The sequence below is a fragment of the Monopterus albus genome, unplaced genomic scaffold (assembly GCF_001952655.1).
Source record: "Monopterus albus unplaced genomic scaffold, M_albus_1.0 scaffold133.1, whole genome shotgun sequence".
Classification (NCBI taxonomy): Eukaryota; Metazoa; Chordata; class Actinopteri; order Synbranchiformes; family Synbranchidae; genus Monopterus; species Monopterus albus.
Window position 1 is genome coordinate 2,368,284 of NW_018128013.1, and position 23,296 is coordinate 2,391,579.

The 23,296-nt window shown below is 39.9% G+C and overlaps 1 protein-coding gene across 1 annotated transcript in view; it reads left to right on the forward strand.

The window, feature by feature from the left end:
- brinp2 (bone morphogenetic protein/retinoic acid inducible neural-specific 2) overlaps positions 1-23,296 on the forward strand; it is a 257,146-nt gene that overhangs the window by 182,489 nt on the left and 51,361 nt on the right. The window contains exon 7 of the mRNA XM_020613359.1: positions 1,825-2,061. Coding sequence (XP_020469015.1) covers positions 1,825-2,061 — 237 coding nt within the window. The remainder of the gene's footprint in view (positions 1-1,824; positions 2,062-23,296) is intronic.

Sequence of the window (23,296 nt, forward strand, 5' to 3'; positions counted from 1 at the left end):
GTTGGGGGAAAGGGGGGGGGGGGGGGTCACAATAAATACTGACTTTGCACTGCAGAATCCAAGGTCTGAAAAATTTGTTTTTAATGTGTACATATTTTCTGGTTATAGCATAATAAAGAGACTGAGAAATAAATACAAATTATTTTAAAAAATTCAATTCAAAATTCTAATTTATTTGTATAGCGCTAAATCACAACAAAAGTCACCTCAGCAAGCATTTGGTGACAGCGGGGAGCAAAAACTCCCAGCTCTTTGATGGAAGTAACCTATGACAGACCCTGGCTTTTGCCACCTTGCTAAAACAACAAAGCCAATGGTGGCCTAAGATTTTTGCACAGTACTGTATATGTCAGGTCCTACCTTAGCTCAGGCCTTAACTCATCTCCAAACTGCCTTTGACGCCTTTCAAATGGCACTTCTTGATCATTGACTTATTCTAAATGCAGATAAGACCAAATACTTGGAATTTTCTTCATCCATTAGTGTTGCAAACTCACCTGGTATTAACGCTTTTAATGGAATCTATATACTGTATTTTTGGTTGACTCATACAGTAAGTATTTAGGTAATTGGCTTGACAACAGATCATCATTTAAGACACATATACAGTACAATCCATCCATCCATCCATTATCTATACCGCTTACTCCTGATTAGGGTCGCAGGGGGGCTGGAGCCGATCCCAGGTGGGGTCCACCTTTGACAGGTCACCAGTCTGTCACAAGACTGACATGTAGACAAATAACCACACACACTCACACTCACTCACTCCTACGGGCAAGTTAGAGTCACCAGTCAACCTAAGCTGCATGTCTTTGTACTGTGGGAGGAAGTCTGAGTATCCGGAGAGAACCCATGCAGGCACAGGGAGAACATGCAAACTCCGCATAAAAAGGGCCCAGGTTGGCCTGGGCTTGAACCCGGTAACCTTCTTGCTGTGAGATCCCAGCACTGACACAAGATTTAAAAATTAAATTGTGTCTTCATAGGATTAAAGATTGTCTTTTCAATATTATACAACTGTAGTTCAATCATATTTTATGGCTGCTCTTGATTATGAGGATATTCTGTACTGTCATGCTGCTCCAACAGCAGGAAGTCAGCAGCTGAATCCTGTTTGTCACAGTGCATAACAGTTTATTACAAATTATAAATTCTTTACCCATCACTGCTTTGTAAAACAAAGTCAAATGGATTTCTTTGCAGTCAAGAAGAATTAACCATCTCTTGTTCTTTACTGTATTTATAAAGTCTTTCTGATTCCAGACTACCTCACATCACTTCTCTTGTTTAAATCTTGCAACTACAATATTGGATCCAACAACTACTTACAGCTACTACTGTACCTACGAAAGTCCCATATGTACACATTAATCTTAGCAAAATTGCTTTTATGTAATATGCTCCCTTAAAATGGAATGTTAGACTATTTTTTTTGTCTAATTTTAAAATATTATGTGATATTTTACAGTATATGATTCATGATTGTTTTTGCTGATTCTTTCCCAGTTCTACTGGATATTTGTCTGCTTTTTTTTTTCGTGGTTGTGTTTTATGAATCGGATTTTATTATTACACTCTCTGTGACTATCTGTTTGTTTTGTTGGCTGTGTCTTAAGAGCTTTCAGACTATGATTGTTATTGTTCTCAGGTCTCTTTTGAAAAAGGTATCTTTTGTGATCTAAATGAAACTACCTGAATAAATAATAATAATTTCCACATTGAGCCTCACAAAAACAACACATGAAACCAGTTTGCAAATATGCAAGCACTTTATTCCAAAAATTATCAATACCTTACCATGTGTTTCATTTTTTATTATAGGTTTGCAAGACGTCCTGCCAGAGTTCCTGCGTGGGCGTTTTGTGGAAGCAGCCCTCAGTTATGTGGCATGCAACTCAGAGGGCGAGTTGATCTGCCGCAACAATGACTGCTGGTGCCGGTGCTCTCCCCGTTTTCCAGAATGCAACTGTCCCTTCGCTGACATAAAAGTCATGGAGGACAATCTGGTTAAGATCAAAGACAGCTGGAGCAGCTTCAACCAAGAGTTCATGGAATCAGGTAAGAACTGTAATGGTTTAAAGGAAACTTGATGAGTTGGCGTTGAGATAGACAGACTGCTTATGATGAAGTTGCATCGAATTAGGTTTTGGTTTGTTTGCACTTTTTTGTTGTTGTTTTTGTTTTTTTGTGCGCAAATTGAAAATGCGCATAAAAACAGGACTGGACTGGAGATCTTATGTTTTGCTTTTAGTGTTGCTATTTGCCATAGTGTCATTCTTGGTACTGCTCCTGGCCTGGATGGCATCAAAGTGAGACATTTTCAAATCCAACACAGAGTGCTGTTAAGAAGGGTATGTATTGGATTCATATGTGAGAAAAATGTGACATTTAGACATTAAATTAAAAAAGTAAATGAGGCTGATAAAGTGGAGAGTGATTCCAGTCCTGAGAGAGGCCATAAAATACATGAACAGCAAGCAAGATTATGACATTGAGACAGTCTAAAAAAGATTATTCAGTACTTACATATGTTTTGGTGTAGATTTAGTTTGCTGTGGTTTAGAAAGGTGCTGTATTATTTTCTTCAAAACTGTTGAAGAGCTTTTTCAACTAAACCCTGACAATCAATATTTTAACTGAAAAAGCGCTGCTTGATTAAAATGTTTTATTCCTTTGAATAAACACAATAAGCTGTTGTTTGAGGCCATAACTTCATATTAAATGAGGCTCCATTTCATTTTGACTCAGACAGGCTGAGGATGTTACAATGAATAAGACCAAACTTTGACAGCTGGACAGGGACTGTGTTGCATAAGATTTTTGCTGTTCCAGATCTAGCTGTTGGGACGGTGATGATTTATAGCTCCAAACTAAATGCAGGTTATTCTCAGTAACATTCCATTTATACAGTGTGTACCTGTGAGGTGTTGTAACTGTGTTAATAATCAAATTTACTGACAAATAGAGTGCAGTCATCAACATGCGATAACCTACCTGGGCACACGCACATTATTTTAAAGCCCGATGAGCCTCTAATACCTCCAGTATGCTGTATGTTACAGTTTTTGTGTTGTGCCTGAGGAGACATCTGATGTTGTATGGCTAAAACTCTGGCAGAGCTGTTGTTGTATGGTAAGGTAGGACTTTATTGATCCCACAATGGGAAAATTCCTGTGTTCCAGCAGCAATAGAGACCAAGCAACACCATAACAACAAACAGCACACACATAGTGAGAAACAAATTTCAAGTACCTAAAACCAGACAAAATATAGTATTTGAGAGACAATCAGGAACAAGCTAATTTCCTGGGACTAAAGAGAGAACAGTACCTTTATGTATATTTTTAAGGGACAGTCCCAAACAAGGAAGGATACCATATATTTATTTTTACTGCTTTGTCAAGTAAGCTCTAACTAAATAAGCAACTGAAGTAAATCCAGCATCTCCCTGTTTACAACACATGGTTGTTATGCAGTGTTTTAGTTTTATGTTGAGCTTTTAAAGGAAAACAATGTAACATTTGCTGAACAGTTGTCACAAGTTACAATAATGTGATAAGGGTAAATACCTAAATACAATGGGTATTTAGGTATTTACTTCAGCAATTACCTGGTTAGTACAATGTTATCATCTCTAATGGGAATGCATTAGACTACAGTATGCATACAAAACCCAAGCTGTAATATGCCAAAGTCATTCTTTAAAGTCAATAAAAGATCCACACACACAATTTGATTCTCTCACATGACAAACCACGCATCAACAAACTTTAACTGTAAATTGTCCATCATTTCAGACAATATCATTATCACCTCTGTTGTCCATCCTTTTGTTGACTAATAGTGGCAGCAACAGTATGATCTAAAGGAATAATGGTTATAGTAATTGTCAGGTCCGCTTGGTGTGACCTGCCTCTCTTCCGCCTTTCTCTCCTCTGTTCTCTCGACCTGCCTCTCTTTTTCTTTTCTCTCTCCTACTCTTTTTGTGGGATCGGTGCCTCAGCTGTTTTGCTTTTGGGTTTCTTTTATCGTTTGCCACTTTCTTCTTTCATCTGTCCGTCCTCATTCTCCTACTGTCTTGGTTCCTGCGGTTAGCTTGTCTCCTCCCCTGGTCGTCCTGGTCTCCTCCACCATCTCTGCCTTACCCGGACTGTATATGTTTATGGACCTTGTCATGTTGTACTTTGTGTTTTTATTCCATTAAACCTCCTTTTTTTGTACTAGCACCTGGGTCAGGCATCTTGAGTCTTACCTCGGTTTTTCGTCACCCTCATGGTGAGGGGGACTAAACCATAACAGTAATAACAATAGTAATATGTACTAGAGGCCAAGATGGTGGCCAGGGGTGGCACCGGCCACCCCCAGAATTTGATTGGCTACCCCTGGTGCCACTCCTGCCAGAGTGATATGATGCTGGTGCTTTGTAATTGATATTGGTAAAATTAATTTTATTTTACATCATTCATGTATCATGATACTTGCATTCATTTCACTGTTTGTGTTGTGGTGGGGGTATAGGGGTTTAATTTACTGTTTACATGTATTTCAAATGTACCAACCCTCTCTGAGTCTGTGTCCCAGCCTGGCCACCACATCCAAAGTTTTTTAGATCCGCTCCTGATTAGAAGAAGAGGGGTCAAACTCATTACAAGTTGTGGAAATATTATTAATAGTATAATTTAAGAATAAGACACTGGAATTTATTTTTAAAAATAGGCCTGTTCCCCCACATATAAAATTTAAAAAAATTCTTCACAGCAATGTGACAAATTTTTACTTATCTAAGAGATTTTATGAAAGTTGATAATTAAAGAAAAGTGGAATGAGAATTCAGTATTGGCTTAACTTATCCATTCTATAAAAACACAACACACAACCAATACATTATTATTCAATAGAACTCAGCCTGTTATGATTTTTCAACTTCATTACTGAAACTGCTGCATTATTAAACATAATAAAGTAATGGGTAAAAAAGGTTTGGAGCCAGTAAAGTGAAGGTTGTGTATAAGCATGCTGAGCTGCAGTGATGGCGGCCCCATCAGGTGTCACTTGTTAAACTGGTAGTAAGTCAGAGAACTGGGATGCTTAATCAAAACTATTCATCACATGGAGTGAGACACACAAATGTGTATTGTAATGGCAACAGTGATGCGGAACAAGTCGGGTGTCACTTCCTAAACTGGCACTTATTTATTTATTTTTGCTACATCTCAAAACCTCACCAGCTCAATTTTAATTGCAGGTTTCTGGCAGAATTTCTTAAACTTTGTGAATGTGGTGTTCCCTCGAGGGTTTCTGTGTGTGTGCTTCTATTCATTTAGAAATTGCATAGCGAGTGACATTACAGAGGTAAACAGAATTTCTGAACATTCACTTGGCCTAATTTTGACAACACCTGACTGTGCATAGTTGCTTTTTGCTGCATATTAAATCCTTTTAAAGCTGTACTGACAGTATTAAAAGAAAGAAGAGCAAGGCAAGTATTCGTGAGGCTTTTCTTGTTCTGCTGACATTTTTTTTTTTGTCAGGAGCTTAACTTTGTGCTATTTGTCATAAAAAATAGGCCTTTTAGAAGCTTATGTGTTTGGTAATAAGCTAAAAATACCATGAAAGGCTTCCCGGTTAGTCTCACACACGCACACACAAGGACAGACAGCACAGAAAGGCATTTTCTGTACACCCACAGGCATGTATCCAGGGCATCATTAAAATTGTATTTAATTTTAAGAAACACACACAATCCACTTGCACTTGCATCACACAAGGCAAGCTGCAGTGAAAAATGAAGGCAAAGAGATGAGGGGAGGGTAATCTACATGGCAAATAGTGTTTGACTTTGGGAGCCCCACATTAGTATCCATTGTCTTTCCCTCCCTCTCTGTGTGTGGATTTCTGTCTCATGCATCTTCTCACTCTAACACACACTGGATTGTGGCTTCTGGGTGTGCCTAGGACTTTGGGCTGAATCTTGTTTGCTGGGTTGGGCTGATAAATGTATTGTGGCGAACTGGGAGAATTGTGTGTGCAGAATTCTTTTTGTGTGTCAGAGTGACTGAAGGAGGACAAGTAGGAGACTAAACTCTTGTGTGTGTTTGTGTGCAAGAGGAGAGGAGAATACTAGCCTCAAACCTAAGCCCCTCACAATTTGCCAACTAAAGAATCAAGGCCAGCTTGGTAGCTAGCTACACGCAGACATACAGTACACAAATCACAAATGCTCTCTGCTTTGAGAATCTTTTATTTTTGGATTGAGCTCATATACTGTTGGGGAGGGTATGTCCTGGAAAGGTGTGAATAAGTTGCATCGTGAACATCACACCTTTCGGTTTTGTGAATTTGGAACTCAGAGCCAGCTTCAAGACTTAGTACTAGACTCCCTGATATATGGTCCTGTGCAGTGTATGGAATAAATAAATCTGCACATTATTAATATAGAGTACTTTGTTTGTGTCTCATCAATTACAGACTTAAATGTTCTTTGGTACTGTCTTACATTCACAGACAGGGGTTCAAGCCCAAGCCTGCCTCTCAGTGCTCTGCAACACTCAACCTCATTCAGACCTTGTCTGAGTCAAACATACTTAGAAACTAATGATACAAATGTAAAAACAAATGTTATTCAAACAAAAGTAAATGTGCATTAGCTATTTTCTCTTGATTAGTGCATATTTAGTTCACTTGTGAGAATTTATGCCAGCAGGACAGTTTACATGATTAACACAAACTAAACTATATTGACCATGTTCATGCAACCAAAACCATAATTCAATTTTACTTTCAAGAAAGTAATACACAAGTCATACCACGTTAAAATGAAACCAAAATGATTATTGTACATAAACATTTTTTTAGTAGCATGACTCAGTACTTCACTAAAGGATGGCTCCGACAAATCAGCAATGTTTCACAGACCTTCAAGTCTTTCCCCTCATTTTCACCGGGTGCAGCTGCGTCACATTCTGTCTATGGCATGCTAGCCGAAGCTGATTGCTACCAGCCAATCCATTGCTTGTGATTCCACCAGGTGCAGCAGCGATGTGAAATAGCTCTCAGTTCCACTTCAGTAAAGATACGCATCTAGTCTACTTTTGATCGTTGCCACTTCTGGGGTGCTTCTGATCAAAGTTCCATCCACCATTCAGGTAGCACTTTCCCAGAAACATAACACTGGAAGATAGATAGGCAATAATTAACTTTTAAGGATGAATGTATTTTTAACAACTAAAACACAGCCACAAATCTTTGATGCATGTTTCATAAGAGATTAATTGTTTTCAGCCATTTAATGTTTAATCTTGGGTATCTCTAGTTTAGCTTGACACCCCTTATAACTCCATATAGCCTGTAATTATTTCAGAATGATAAAACAGAGAGCCTTTTCCTAAAAACAAGAGGATAATTCGTGAACATGCACAACTCCTGCTGCCGGTGTTGTGTCACAAGTCGACAGCACAACAATCCACGATGGCATTAATTAATTTGGATTTCTCCTCCATAGATAGGTAAACAATGGTATGTGCACTGATGAAGAGATGTGTAACACTCAAAACAATGCGGATAAGTTCAAAGTTCAAAGTGTTTATTTGCCATATGCACAGTTAGGAAACGTGTTTCCCTGTACAATGAAATTCTTACTTTGCCGTCCACATGAATGCCACAAAATACAAATGAAATATAAAGTAGATAAATAAGTAACATAAAATCTAAGGCACTTTAAGCAGCAAATGCAGCAATATAATAAAAATATATAAGAGAATATAATAACAGAATGTATGCTGGATGGGAGCAGCATGTGCAGCAGTCAACAGTCAATGTGCAAACTGAGAATGTAAACAGTACATGATGTATTTCCTGGTAAAATGTCTAAGAGTCATGAAACCTGCCTGTCATGACCAGTGGTCCACAGTGACAGTAGTACGTTGGCTTCAGGACGGTGACCCTGCTAGTGCTGCCATACCAGACGGTGATGCAGCTGGTCAAGATGCTCTCAATGATGCAACTGTAGAAGTTGCAAAGGATCCTAGGCGACATACCAAACCTCCTCAGCCTCCTCAGGAAGTACAGCCGCCATTGGGCCTTCCTGACCAGCTGTGTGGTGTTGCCTGTCCAAGTGAGGTCCTCACTGATGTGGACACCCAGGTATTTGAACCCTCTCCACCTCAAGCCCCCGGACGAACAGTGGCCAATGAGATCTCCTCTCCTTCTTCATGTCCACTATCATCTCCTTGGTCTTGTCCGTGTTGAGGCTGAGAGTATTGTCCTTGCACCATGACACCAGACCGGCCACCTCCCTCCTGTAGGCTGTTTCGTCCCCGGCAGTTATGCAACCTATCGCTGCGATGTCGTCCGCAAACTTTAGGATGATGTTGTCTTTGTGGGAGGCGACACAGTCGTGGGTGAACAGGGTGTAGAGGATTGGACTGAGGACACATCCCTGTGGGGTGCCAGTTTTATTTAGCCAAGTATGTTACACACAAAGAATTTGTTTCCGGTACAGAACCCGATGGCAGCCACCTGCGGCATCAACTCAACCGATGGCTCTAACCCTCGGGGGCAATGGGGGGGTTCAGTGTCTTGCCCAAGGACACTTCAACACGTGGACTACAGGCACCAAGACTTCAACCTTCTGGTTGGGAGATGACTGCTCTACCCATCGCACTGTCGCCTGACAAACCCCACAATGGCTTGGAGAATATGGCCATTCAAGGAGATCCTTAAACTATCACGTAATACTTAATTTTGAGAGAAAAAAACCTTGAGCACAAAAGTTTGCGAGACGTGTATAAAGCAAGTTGCTTCTGCATAGAGATACTTGAACATACATTCACCTCATTTTTAGGTGATGTCTAAGATGATAATTCACCATTGTAACATTGTAGATAAGTCAAAAAACAAGGAAAAACATGACATTGGCTCTTTAACTGTAGCTTAGTCTGTAGGCTAGAGTACAACAACAAACACACTTAAATAGAGGCCTACCCACTGTAGAAGCTGAAAAACAAGGAAAATTTGCCTGCATGAAAAATCAGCACTGCAACAAAACGCTCCACATCTGCACCCAGTTGGAGATGAAGCCCTGCAGAGGATGGAACAAAACTGTCACAGACAGGATGCACCACACCCAGTCTAAATGAGGGGTCCCCCAGGCTTTAGAAGTTAGTTAATCAAACTGAGCCAACACCAGTGATCCAGTGATGCGATCACTCACAGGCTGAAGTGCTAAATTTAAGAGCAACTCTTATAGGCAAGGCAAATTTACTTCTATAGCACATTTCATACACAGAGGCAGTTCAGTGCTTTACAGACACAAGGTAAAACATTAACAGTATTAAAACCAATAAGCATTAAAACCAGAATAAAGTAAATTAAGACAAAGTAAATATAAAACTGTGAAAATAATATAAAATATATAAAATGAAAACAAGAACAAAAAGAAAAAAATAAAATATATGAAACAGAAATCTAGCTGTTACAGTGCAGAAAATACAGCATAGAAACCAGTCAAACAAAGGCACAGGAAAACAGTTCTCAGTTGAGACTAGAAAGTGGTAGAGTTTGGGCACATTTAAGGTTCAAGAAGTCGGTTCCATCTGAGTCAGCATAGTAGCAAAAGCAGCTTCACCCTGTTTGGTTCTGACCCGAGGTTCTACCACCAGACTGCTTCCTAAGTATCTCAGAGCCTAACTGGATTTTTATTCTCCAAGGAGCTCAGAAATGTATTTTAGCCCCATACCACTGAGTGACTTATAAACTAGCGGCAACACTCTATTTTGAAGGTAACTGATAGCCAGTGTAAGTATTTAAAAACAGTAGTGATGTGCTCAGTTCTCTGGCAGCAGCATTCTGAATGAGCTGAAGTTGTCTGTTTTTTTGTTTGTTTGAGACCCTTATAATAGTCCAGCCTGCTGGAGATGAAGGCATGAATGAGTTTCTCTAAATCTTGTCTGGAAAGGAGAAGTCTAAGTCTTGATGTTTATTTGAGATGATAAAAAGCTGATTTAGTCATGGTGTTGACTTGATTGGTGAAACTCAGGTCTGAGTCATTTATGACACCAAGATTTCTAACTGGAGTTTTTGTCTACTCTAGAATCTGCTCTAGAATCAAACTGAGCAATGATTTCTGTTGTTGTCTTCTTGTTTCCAAAACAGTTCAGTCTTGCCTTTGTTGAACTGAAGGAAATTTGATTGTATCCAGGTGTTTACCTGCTCTAAGCACTAACAAAGTGAGTCTAAGAGACCATAGTCAATCAGTGACAGTTGATCTGAGTGTTGTCTGTATAACCATGATAGGCAACATGTATGATTTAACCCAGACGAAGCATCTACAGGTTGAACAGCAGTGGTTGAAGAATCAAACCTTGGGGGACTCCGCATGTCATGGTGATTTGTTCTGATTTATGGTCACCAATGGAAACAACATAACTCCTGCCTTCAACATACAATCTGAACCAAGTGAGGACTGTATCTGATAATCCCACTCATTTTTTCACTCTGTCGAAAAGGATTTTGTGGTCCACAGTATCAAAAAATGCACTAAGATCAAACAGCACCAAGACTGATCTTTTACCTGAATCTGTATCGACAATGTCATTTAACACCTTTATCAGTGCAGTCTGTGTTGTGGTGTTGTCTAAAGCCAGACTGAAATCTGTCCCAAAATCTGTCTGTATTTAAAATGTTGTTCAGTTGAGTCAAAATTGCATTCTCAATAACTTTTCCCATGAAAGGATGAATAGAGATTGGCCTGTAATTGTTTAACACCAAAGGATCCAGTTTGCTTTTCTTTAGAAGAGGCTTAACAACTTCAGTTTTCAATGATTTTGGAATAATACCTGACGGAAGTGGCCTATTAACAAGTTTCAGCACATCTATTTCCAAGCGACTGAAAACATTTTTGAAGAAGCTGTTTGGCAGGGTGTCCAAACAGCAAGTGGATTATAATGTACTTACAGTATGTCAAGGATTAGAATAACCATATTAATTGCATGTTCAAATCAACAAGCAAATCATCAGGCTGAGTCTTTCTTGGCCACAATACATGTTACAGAGAGTGAGGAAAGGTGTAACTAAGGCCACTTATACATGAAACATAAGATGGAGCTTCCCAGTAATTGAGATTTATCCCTGCTCCACTGGTGGGTAGCAGGCATAGTTACCCCCCTACTGAGATAAATATAGAGTGAGCAAAGAGGAAAAATCTCAGAGTCCTTTCTAAAGAGAGACATTCATTTCCTGCTTGTATGTAAGTTTGTGGTCACTGTGCCTATAAAGAGTAATAACCACAAGTAAACATTAATCATGGGGTTTATTTATTTAATTGGTCACTGAACCCTTGCAATTTGTGACTTTTTTTTTTTTTTTTTTTTATAGCCAGTTTTGACTTAGTGGAAAAAAAAAGTGTGAGTAAGACACCCCCAAGCGATTCAACCAAATCTTATGTATGTATACTTCTAGTAGTATCATGCAGATAGTTTTGGCTTTATTTGTCCAATATACATATATCTGCCTACAGTTGTAGGCTAATTGAATTCCACTGGTGTCATTAACATCATTGAACAATACATATATATTAGTCAGACCAAAAAGGACACAGTAATTTGAAAGATTCACAGGACACAGTTTGAACAGTTTTCAGCTGAATGAAGTAAAAGTCCCAATGAAATTCCATTCACCTGCACCTTGGTGTGGTGCAAATGTTAGAGTTGAATATCTTGACACCAAACACCTTCTTAATGACTAAATACAGCACTATTTAATGATCGTCTTCTTGTTGCAATCATAGATGAATCCATAAATCCTGATCCTGAGTGCTGACATTCATCTCTTCTATTAGCTTCTCTGCTCTGCATCCTATATAGTACAAGTCTTCTAATTGTCTCTCCTCCTCCATTATGTTAATTAAAAAGCATCCCTGCAAGCTAACAGGAATCTGTTTGATACATTATACCACCTACAAACAGTCTTGGCATAGATTGCGTTCTACACTATCAGGACCCCACTGCTTTGAATCTCTGCCCATTTCCACCTTTAATGCCATCATAAATCATGCTATTTCAAGTACATGGCAGCATATGCACTTCCTGTATTTGTCAAAAAAGTAAAGGAGGGATTATTTTTGTCTCAGAGATGGATTTCCAGGACTGTGTTTATAGTCTTGGAAATCTTGGAAACCAGTCAAATAGCTTTCTTTAATGAGAGAGTCAGACAAAGAATCATTATTATGGCTAAGATTTGTGTATTAATACAAATCTTTAATACAGTATCTTTGTCAGGGGTCTAATATATGCATATAGGCACTCATAGAAAATCAACTCCATAGTGGCGAAAACTTAGTGGTCTAAAACTCCACTTGGAATTTTTAATGTTTTCCAAGGATATTTTGTAACCTAAACTATAGTTTAGTCATTTTTGTACTATGAGAGTTATTGTGCTATGAACTAAAAAATGTATTATTCCTTTTTCACAGTTTTTCAAACTGCTTAGGCTGTTATAGATCTGGAGCTTTCCTAGTAAGCACTGGGTGAGAGGCAGGGTACACCTTGGCCAATAAAGTGTTAGCTGCAGGTATGATAAACTTACAACAATAGTAGCTAAATCCTCAGGCATCAACCCTGCAACATTTCAGAAATTACAGAGTAGAACTACATGAGAAAAGCTAAATATTTTGCATATAGCAACATAGTGCATAAAACATCTTAAAACTACAAAAAATTGTAAAATAGACCACCATTTCTGCCAAGAGTTCTAGTTGAAATGTACAATGGAAGTTCATAGATCCAAAATAGTGGTAAGGGGTGGGGCTAGAAATGGCAAACTGGATTTTAATTAGGATTCCTGATTAGTTTATAAGTTTATAAGTAAATAAAGATTCATTAGGTCCAGTAGCTTGTTAGTCATACTAGTTTGACAATAACAAGTTTGTCCCATCCATAGCCTACTATTACCCACCTCCACCAAGGGCTTTAGTTGCCTAACTCTAACTGTACCTTAACTATACTGTAGTTTGTTTTCCATGATATTTTTCATCTTTTCCTAATCTGAACCATACCAAAATTGTCAAATACAGATAATAAATACATTGCCACTGTAACTAATCAGGGATTTTGACAAATTGTCCTAGATTTCCAGTAGTAAGAATGATGGGTATACAAGGCATAGCTGTAACTTGCTGGAATAAAAAAAAAAAAAAACTAAGATTCTTATGTGGTTCACCAGCAGGTGCTTCACAAAGGTGTAGTGTGAGATGACAGAGGGACATATTCTAAACAATTAGCCTCTCACAATTTGTGCTATTGACACCTCAGCCACTTAGATTTCATTCAAATTGCATTTTGCTTTAAACATAGTTTTATTCATCACTCACAGTATTAATTGTAATAAACATTATTTAAAAAACTGCAACATATTGACAACATATTTCTAATAGCCAAGCTAACTTGGCTATTGATCAGTTCCCACAGATGCCTCAGTACAATTACACACACACATGCACAAACATTAATTCACCTCTAATGGATTTCATGAAGCTTTCTGTGAAGGTTTCCCACTGAGTGGTGAAAGATTAGGTGTCTTATATTGCCAGGCTTTCGTGACTAGAGAATCACACCAGAGATCACAAAGGAATACTGGCTATTACTGACTGAAAAGGAAAAACCCAGATGAATTAAAAGCTTTTTTCATATACAAGTTAGAGGGTCTGTTGAATGATAATGTACATACTGTAATTTCCTGTATCTTAGCCATTATTATAAGAAACCTAGTGTAATTCTCAAAATTAAGTAATATTTTTTCAGGAAAAATGCTACAGCATAGTCAAACAGTGTGAGAGGGAGTGCTCAGGAGGTTAAACATTATTCCATCACATTTACTGTATATTGTCATCCTCCTGTATTTATATTTCACCCTTACCTTTCAGCTAGCCCCACTGTCAAACCAAACTTGCCATGAGATTTACTGAGCATGTTGATTCGCCTGAGGATAGACCATTTCCATGTTCCTATTTAAAAAACAGCCCACTGTGCAGGTGCAGCTGTTTCACCATGTCCTTAAATGGCTAAAAGCTAAATGCTATAATTAGGACTGAAAGTATAAACCTATCTTATTTGAGGAGAATGTAACTGCAATATACTGTATTTGGTCTTCTCTTTTCTACTGTTCATTTGTGTAACATCACACTAAGGTCTTTAAATAGCTATGTGCTGTTTTTTGTTTCACTTATGTTGACATGAGGTTTAATTACTGTGGTACTGAAATTAATTCAGATAAGTGTGATCTCAGTCCAAAGCTTAGAGTGTTTCTGCTTCCCCACTTTGCTTCTCTGGTTCATTTCATCTGACACCTCTTTTTTCTCCTTAAAGTCACTGCAAACAGAAAACAGCTACTGGAATCAGCAGGGGAGGAAAAACATTTAAAAGTCCTGGTCAATGGAAAAATTAAGAGGTGTGTGGAGTGTGTTAAGAAAAGATCATCATCAGCACAAAGCCAAAGATTTTAAGAGGTGCTGGTGTTTTAAAGCTGGAGTTGAACTTTATTTTGTCATTTTGCAGCATTATTTAATTATTTTTTAAATGTATTTTTTTATTAACATTCAAATATTTTCTAAATATAAAGTGCTCCTTTTTTCTTTATTTGACACTTGATAGTGAAGATACAAGGGGTATGACATGCATCCAAAGTCCATAGCCAGCGCTTGAACCATTTGAACATTTGATCAGAACACTCCTAATTGTGTTATAATGCAAATACAGTACTTAGAATAATATTCCCCTAGTCTAATGACAGTGACATTTGGCGCTAACATTCAGCCTATGAATAAAAAAGGGTGGTTAGTACATTAAAGTAAAATGAATACTGATCAAAATTCAGTAACCACTCAGAAAATGACCAGAGGAAAGAAACTCCCTTATTCTAATGGATATTTCAGATAGACATTATTAAGAATAAAATACTTTGGAGAAAAAAAAACACAAAATTATTTAAACATATAAATATATATGAGAAAGGCTGAAGAAGTAGCAAGAGACAGAAAGAGTTGCTGGCTTTTGTGTAGTGGTGCAAAAGCATGCTCTCCCATGAGACTTGATCATTGGCATCAAGCACAGAGCACAGAGCAGGGAGTAGGAAAGATGCAAACAGGCAGGCAGGTTCAGTGAAGTGGCCAAGGCTTACAGACATGCAGGCAGACAGGTACAGGAACAGATTCAGATAATAGGAACAAAAATAAAACTAGTAACAGGCAGGTAGCTAAGAAAACAAAGCAAAAAAAAAAAAACCAAACACATGGAACACAAGAGTCCTGCAGGGAGCAGGAAGAACCTAAATACTTTGAACATAGCAAGAAAACTGGAAGCAGGTGTATGAGTGGATGTGGAAGATCAGGGGTTACAGCAGGGCAGGTGGAAGTAAAGAAACAAGGACTGGAGGAAGAGGACAACAAGCGGATGGATAGAGAATGGCATAAATCAATAGGACTGAGAAAAGAATCGTGACACAGAAACGTGAAAGGTTTTGGTGTTAGGGGATGAAGGCTGATTGGAGAACTTTCCAGAAGGACAGAGGTGGACAGATACTCTGGAGTGACAGAAGTAGATAGGTACAGCTTGATTTATGACAGAAACCAAAGTGCCAGAGGCAATGTGAAGGAGATAGAAGCAAGAAAAGCCTAGAAAGAGGAGCTCATCAGTGGTACTCAACATGCAATTTACGTTTTTTACTTATACCACATCCAGGCTTATAAATAGCCCAAGGGCATGAGCCCCAAACTGACAAATAGGAAGGCTGCGCTAATTCATCTCAGGACGTTGCTCTGGGTGAGAGGAGGTGGCTCTGCAGGGCATAACCTCATACTATTAATCCTTCAACAGGGTGAGTAAATCAGTGTGGACAGAGAGGGGAAAGTGGAGAAGGGAGGACATGAAAGCAGAGTAAAAGAGATGATGTTAGGGGAAGGAAAGCAGAGCAGATGAAGCAAAAGGACAGGGGAAAACATGAGATCACAGGGAGGGGAGGTGAGGAGGGTAAATCGAAAAAAGAGTAAAGAGGAGATATGAGAAGACAGAGGGTTTCCCATATAAATGAATATTTCCCTGAGACAATGTGAGAAATATGATAAAGAAAGAGAAGAAATGGCAAGTAAAGGAAACAAACAACAGAAGAGTAACAAATGAAGATGGTCAGGCAGAAAATGGAGAGAAGAGTCAACTCAAGTGTTATATTTTATTCCCTGGTATCTAATTTTCCTTGTTTGAGATTTTGTGATGGATATTTATGTACAAATGTATTTTTAGTAAAAGACTGGCCCTTATGAACCAGCCTAAGAGTTTTTCCACAGCAGGAGTAAGCGGAGGTTATTACTGCAGGATAGGCATGCACACTCACAAACTAAAACTGTACCTTTTTAGTCTTGATCCCTAACTTCTACTTCTCCCCAACTCTTGAGGAAAATATCCCTCTTTCTCCTAATGATGCAGATAAGAGAAGGAACAGGTGCCATCCATCCCTCTGGGGGAGTCAGTCACTGTAATGAACACTCTCTTATCACCTCACTTCCTGGAAACAACCTTTGTAAAGTGTAACTAAAGCAAGGTGCTATGGGGATACGTCATCTACCTGGTAACTGCTACAACTGGGGAAACAGATGACGTGATTGCTGAAATCCCTCACTACCACACTGAAGTATGAATGGATTAACTAGGCAGTCATACAGAGAGTTAAACCCATGGGAGTGTTATCATGAAGTTGTTAATTGGTAAACATACACTTTGAAATTGACAAGGGAGTATGTTTCATGTTGCCTAGGGACTGTGGTGCAGCAAATTGAGGACATTGTTAAGGTGGGAGAATAAAAATAGGCGATTTTTGTGCTGCTCTTACTTATAAAAAAAAAAAAAAATTCCCCACTCGCTCCCCTTTTTGGGGGGGTCTTGTTTTCTTTCCTTCAGATCTTAGCTTGGTCATTCTCAACCACCTTTGGAGGTGCATTCCATTTTGACTTTGGGACTTCCAGCTTATACTCGGCACACATGTTTCTGTACAATATGCCAGCCACTTGGTTATGGCGTTCCATGTATGCCCTGCCTGCTAGCATCTTGCACCCCGCTGTTATGTGCTGGATTGTCTCAGGGGCATTTTTGCACAGCCTGCACCTGGGGTAGACTCCTGCCTCTATTGATCTTGTACTTAGTGCTTGTTCTTGTGCTGCCATAATTAGTGCCTCTGTGCTGTCTTTCAGTCCAGCTTTGTCCAGCCACTGGTAGGATTTTTTGATATCAGCCACTTCTACTATTTGACGGTGGTACATACCATGCAGAGGTTTGTCCTTCCATGAGCGTTCCTGCTCTTCCTTCCCTAGTTCCTCTGGTTTCTGCTGTCTGAGGTGTTCACTAAGCATGTCATCACTCGGGGCCATCTTCCTGATGTATTTGTGGATCTTTGTTTTGTTGTCCTGGATAGTGGCTCTGACGCTCACTAATCCTTGGCCTCCTTCCTTCCGCTTAGTGTACAGTCTCAGGATGCTGGACTTGGGGTGTAACCCGCCATGCATTGTAAGGAGCTTCCTTCAGTGAAAAAAAAGATTTGTTGGATTTACTTGATTGTAATGTGTACATCGGTCCCACGCAATGATAATGTGAAAAATCAACATAATTTTTTTTAGGGGTTAACTTGTTTGAATTATGTTAACAGAGGAAATATGAATGAATTGCGTTGCATATACTAGCATAATTTGTGTAAATCCAAAGACTCGGTGAGTCCTTTTTTTGTCTTGATGTCAGTGGCCTCTATCTCCTCCTTTGGCCAGCTTATTATGCCAGTGGGGTACCTGATGACCAGCAGGGCGTAGGTGGTAATTGCCTGGACTTTGTTCTTTCCATTCAGCTGACTTCTCAGGACTTGCCTTACTCTCTGCAGGTACTTGGTAGTTGCTGCTTTCCTTGCGGCCTCTTCATGGTTCCCATTTACCTGCGAGATCCCAAGGTACTTGTAGCTGTCCTCAACATCTGCTATGTTGCCTTCTGGTAGTACAATCCCCTCAGTTCTGACTACCTTCCCTCTCCTCGTTACCATTCGACCACACTTATCCAGTCCGAATGACATTTCGATGTCCTGGCTGTAGATACTAGTGGTGTGGATCAGTGAGTCAATGTCTCGTTCACTCCTAGCATACAGCTTGATGTCATCCATGTAGAGGAAGTGGCTGATGGTTGCTCCATTCCGTAGTCGGTATCCGTAACCACTCTTGGTGATAATCTGGCTGAGGGGGTTCAGCCCTATGCAGAACAGCAGCAGGGACAGAGCATCTCCTTGGTAAATACTGCACTTGATGTTAACAAGTAACCCCAGCGAAAGGGGTTAAATATGGAGGATGTGGGACCTATGGATACTTCATAACCCAACATCTAGACTAACATCGAAACAACTAGTAGCTTAGTGCTCTAACATCTGCAAGAAGCACCTGCTATCACAAGTAGAGATTGATGAAGTGCAACACGAATATACACCTATGCATGCAAACACACACATTTTAAAGTATGTGCACAGTGAAGGCCAAAGTGTGTGTATATACACATTTAATATACAGTCGTTCATTTGGGAATGAACCATTTAGGAATTACAGCCATTTTTACACACTCACTGGCCACTTTATTAGGTACACCTGCACAATTTTATGCAATTCAGTGCAACACTGACTCTATGTTTATGAAGCTCAAAATGTTTAAGTTTTTGGTGAAATTGTCATAAATGTATAAATTCAATGATATGCTTATTATTGAGGTCATAGTTAAAGGTGTTGTTGTACTGGACTACATTATATTCAGAGGTGTTCCTAATATTCTGACCCTCTCATGTATGTAGCTGCAGAGGACAAAAAAATTGAGACACCCCTATATTCAAATACCGATCAATTGCCTGCCTCTCCACAGTATGGAAGGTCCTATCAGGCATCATAGCTGCGAAGCTACATGCCCACATGAACTAGTATATGATCACAGCTCAGAAGGGAATTGGGAACAACATCAGAGGCTCAAAACACCAGTTGATGATAGATCTGAGAATGCCTGGCACTATACAAAGTCAACAGGACACTAAGGACCGAACCATAACATGCGGCACATACCAAGGTGACACACTATTCCAAAAAAAATCAGAGCATCACAAGCAGTGGATGCAGATACAAGTTCAAGAGTGGCACTACTATCAGCTACCTCCTCTACATGGATGACATCAGCTGTGTGCAAAGGACGAATGGGACATTAACTCACTGATCCACCTGGCACAGATCTTCAATGAGGACATCAGGATGTCATTCAGACTGGAGAAGTGTGACTGAATGTAAGAAGATGGAGGGTAGTAAAGACTGATTGGTTAGAACTATCAGGGGGCACATAGCACACATACAGACCACCTACAAGTACCTTGATATCCCACAGTCACATGGGAATCACAATGAGGAGACAAGAAAGACAGCAATGTCCAAGTACCATCGAATGATAAGACAGATCCTGAAAAGCCAGCTCAATGGGAGGAACAAGATCCATGCCATCAACACATACACCCTGCCAGTCATCAGATACCCTGGAATGGACCCCCAACAGATAGCTTAGATGGTTGACACTGGGAAATCCTACCAGTGGCTGGAAAGAGCTGGACTATCAGACAGCATTGAGGCACTGATCATTGCAGCACAAGAACAGGCACTAAGTACCAGATCAATCAAAGCAGGGGTCTGTCACACCAGTCAGGACCCCAGGTGCATTCTGTGCAAAGAGGCCTCAGGGACAGTGGCAGGATGTAAAATGCTGGCAGACAGCACAACCAAGTGGCTGGCATTGTGTCCAGAAACCTCTGTGCTGAGTATGAGCTAGACTCTCCCAAGTCCAGTTGGGAGACTCCTCAGAAGGTCGTGGAGAACAGCAAGGCTAAGATCTCGTGGGACCTCCATACCCAAACAAATAGGAAGCTAATTGCAAAAAAAAAAAAGAAAAGAAAAAAAAACAGCCATCCTGATAGTGGACAAGGGACAGAAGGAAGTAGTGGTGATAAACATAGCAGGTCCAATTGGCAGCAACATTTAGAAGAAGGTGTATGAGAAGCTGGACGAGTATCGGGGCCTGAAAGAGGAACTGGAAAGGATGTGGAAGGTGACAGCCAAAGTGGTCCCAGTGGCCCCACTAATTCCCAGGGTTGTAACTCCCAGGAACAACATCAGAGCTTTCTGTCCAGAAAAATGCAATGCTATGTATGGCTAAGATACTGCGCAGAACCTTCAAACACACACACACTGCTTTGTAGAGTTGAGAAGGGAGTGTGTGTGTGTGTGTGTGTGTAGTTCCCTTTTCACCCCTGTGGGTGGTATGAATTTGAGGGTTCTGCACAGTACCTAAGCTGTTCCTATAACTGCACTCAACTGGGTGCACTCTCCCAGCCTGGGAGTCACAGCTCCAAGTGTTCCTATCAGCACTGACTGGAAACACTTCCAGCTTCTCATATTGGCTCTTTTCGATGTTGTTGTTACTTGGGACTGCTACATTTACTGTATGACCACTGCTGCCTTCTGCTCTTTGTGTACTACCACTATCCCGCTCTGCGTGGTTATTAGCTTTCTGTCCATCTGCATCTGGAAATCTCACAGAATGTTTGGCCTGTTATTCTCCACAACCTTCGGAGGATTTTCTCATACTCAGTACAGATGTTCCTGTGCACAGTGTCAGCTACTTGGTTGTACCATTCAGTGTATGCTGTTACTGCTTGCATTTTGCACTCTGCCGCTATTGGTGATCTTCCATCAACACAGGTCAGCCCACTTTAATCATGCCAACTCAAGTCGGCACAGGTTGGCTATCATTTCCATCTGTTCCTAACAGAAGGGGATAGTCATGTTGGCTCGGTCTATGCTGGCCAAGTGGAACTGAGCTCCATATTCATCATAAGCCACTCGTAGAGATGTGATTGGCTAAAATGTTTTGCAGAGAGAAAGTTCTTACATTCATCATTGACTTTTTAGCCATTATTTCATTGCAGCAGTTTTTGAAAATTGAGTCTCTCGCTTGGTTTTCTGATTAGGGATTCCAAGCTAGCAATGTCACGCTGACACCATGAATTATGTTAGTCTCTTAGCAGTTGGCACTGCCACAACATGATCAAGACACGGAAGATAAACAATGTGTTTTACAGTGCAGTGGGCTTGAGTACTGACTAGGGTGCAGCTCAGCACAGGTCAGCCCTGCCAAGCCAAAGCGTGCACCTGGAAAAACATCATGTATTGCACTGTCTCAGGGCCTCCCTGGGGTCCTGTCTAGTGTGGTAGACTCCTGTATATATTTATCTAGTGCTTAGCATTTCTTCTTGTTCTTCTAGTCTATCTTTTTCCAAGTCACTTCCCAGTGTCAGCTGCCTCAGTTCATGGTACATCCAATACAGCATCTCAATGTCTTCCCTTGGAAGTTTTAAAATTATGATTTTTTTTATTTATTTGATTTATTCTTACTTAATCTGAAGTCAAATAAAATAAAAATAAAGAGGCTGTACAGTTCTAGCAAGATACAGTATGGTATAAAGGATTCTAGGAAAACTTTGGAACTAAAATGGATAACTCAACTAGAAAAAATATTTTGTAATGATGGTCAGGATGGCCTGATCAACTATAAGTTAAAATCCCTGGCTGAGTCACTGAAACTATCCATCGTGAGAGGCTGGAGCCTATCCCAGGTGGCACTGGGCGAGAGGCAGGCTACACCCTGGACAGGTCACCAATCTATCACAAGGCTGAGTAGAAAATAAACACACACACCCACATTCACTCCTAGAGGCAATTTAGAGACACCAGTCAGCCTAAGAGGCATGTCTTTGAACTGTGGGAGGAAGCTGGATTACCCACACAGGCACAGGGAGAACACGCAAAATCCACACAGAAAGGCTTTGGCTCAAACCCAGAACTTTCATGGTGTGAGGTGACAGTGCTAACCACTGTGCCGCCTGAGTCACTAAATTCTGCTGAAAATTTCATATTGTTTTGTACCACTTTTTGTTGATGTAGTGTGTTTCCAGCTGCTGGCCTGACTGGCCGGACCAAGGCTCTCTTGCTGCCAAGTGCCAACATGACTCTCTTGAGACGCAATTAGAAGACAGACACGCAGCCAATCAAATGTCATCATAGTGTGTTTCTGTGTGTGTGTCTGTGTGTGCATCCTTATGAAGCAGCACAAGTGTTTTTGCATCTGTGTGCATGTGTGTTTGTGTGAGTCACAGCTGAATATCACCACACAGACCGGCCTTCCAGTTAATGGGGTGCTCATTAGCCAAAGACAGCTTTTTTGCTTCCTAGGGCCTTGTAAACGTCATCCTCTATGGAATGAACTCATATGAGGGAAAGAATTTAAGAGTCAGACAGGAGGACATATGCCCGTGGTCATATTTTAAATAGATGTCATTTATTCAGAGACACAGGCTCTGACCTGTGTATAGTTTTTAGAATACCTATAGTAGGCACAAAAATAGACAAACAGTTAGCCTTAATCTGTGATGCTTGTAGGTGACTGAAAACAGCTAAGATAAGAAATAGACAGTATGACTCATAACATGCTATGTTCCTGTGACTTTGGTCAATCTGAATTCATCACATCTTATGCTATTGCATTTCTAAATCATGTTTATAAGGTTTGAAATAAATTTGAATTTTGCGATGATAATCTGGTTAGAATAAACATGATTAAAGGGGTCAGATTGCAAAACTACAGAGAATGTAGCTAATTGTTCTTTGAAAAGTCTCTCTATGTCACTTATATGGTCTCAGGAAATTGGGTAATTCTCTATGCATGGTAATGGGTTGTACTCCCATTTACAGGACCTGGCTTCAAAGACTATAGTCAAATGATCTTCATCTAGATGAGAATGCAATATTTTAATGTAATATTTTTGCTGTTCAGTTGTATCAGCTAAAAGATCTGTGTTTCCAGCATGACTTGAAATATATTGCCAACACTCACCTCACCAGAGCACTATGTGCATAAAAAATTGAGTCAAAAACCCATTACAAGGATGCACTCCACTCTGCAAGTGAAATGCAAGACCATTAAAGGTGAGCAATGTAGGATCAATAACACACCTTTGACAAGATATCCATTTGGGTAAAGTAACATCTGTCTTGATATACTAAGTACACAACATGTTTAAAAACCACAAGAATGTCCTTGTTTTTCATCATGACAATAGAGAGTTCTATATATCCAGTAAGGAAATTCTATACATTAGGGTTGCAACTATTGATTCACTTTATGGCTGTTTATGGCAGATT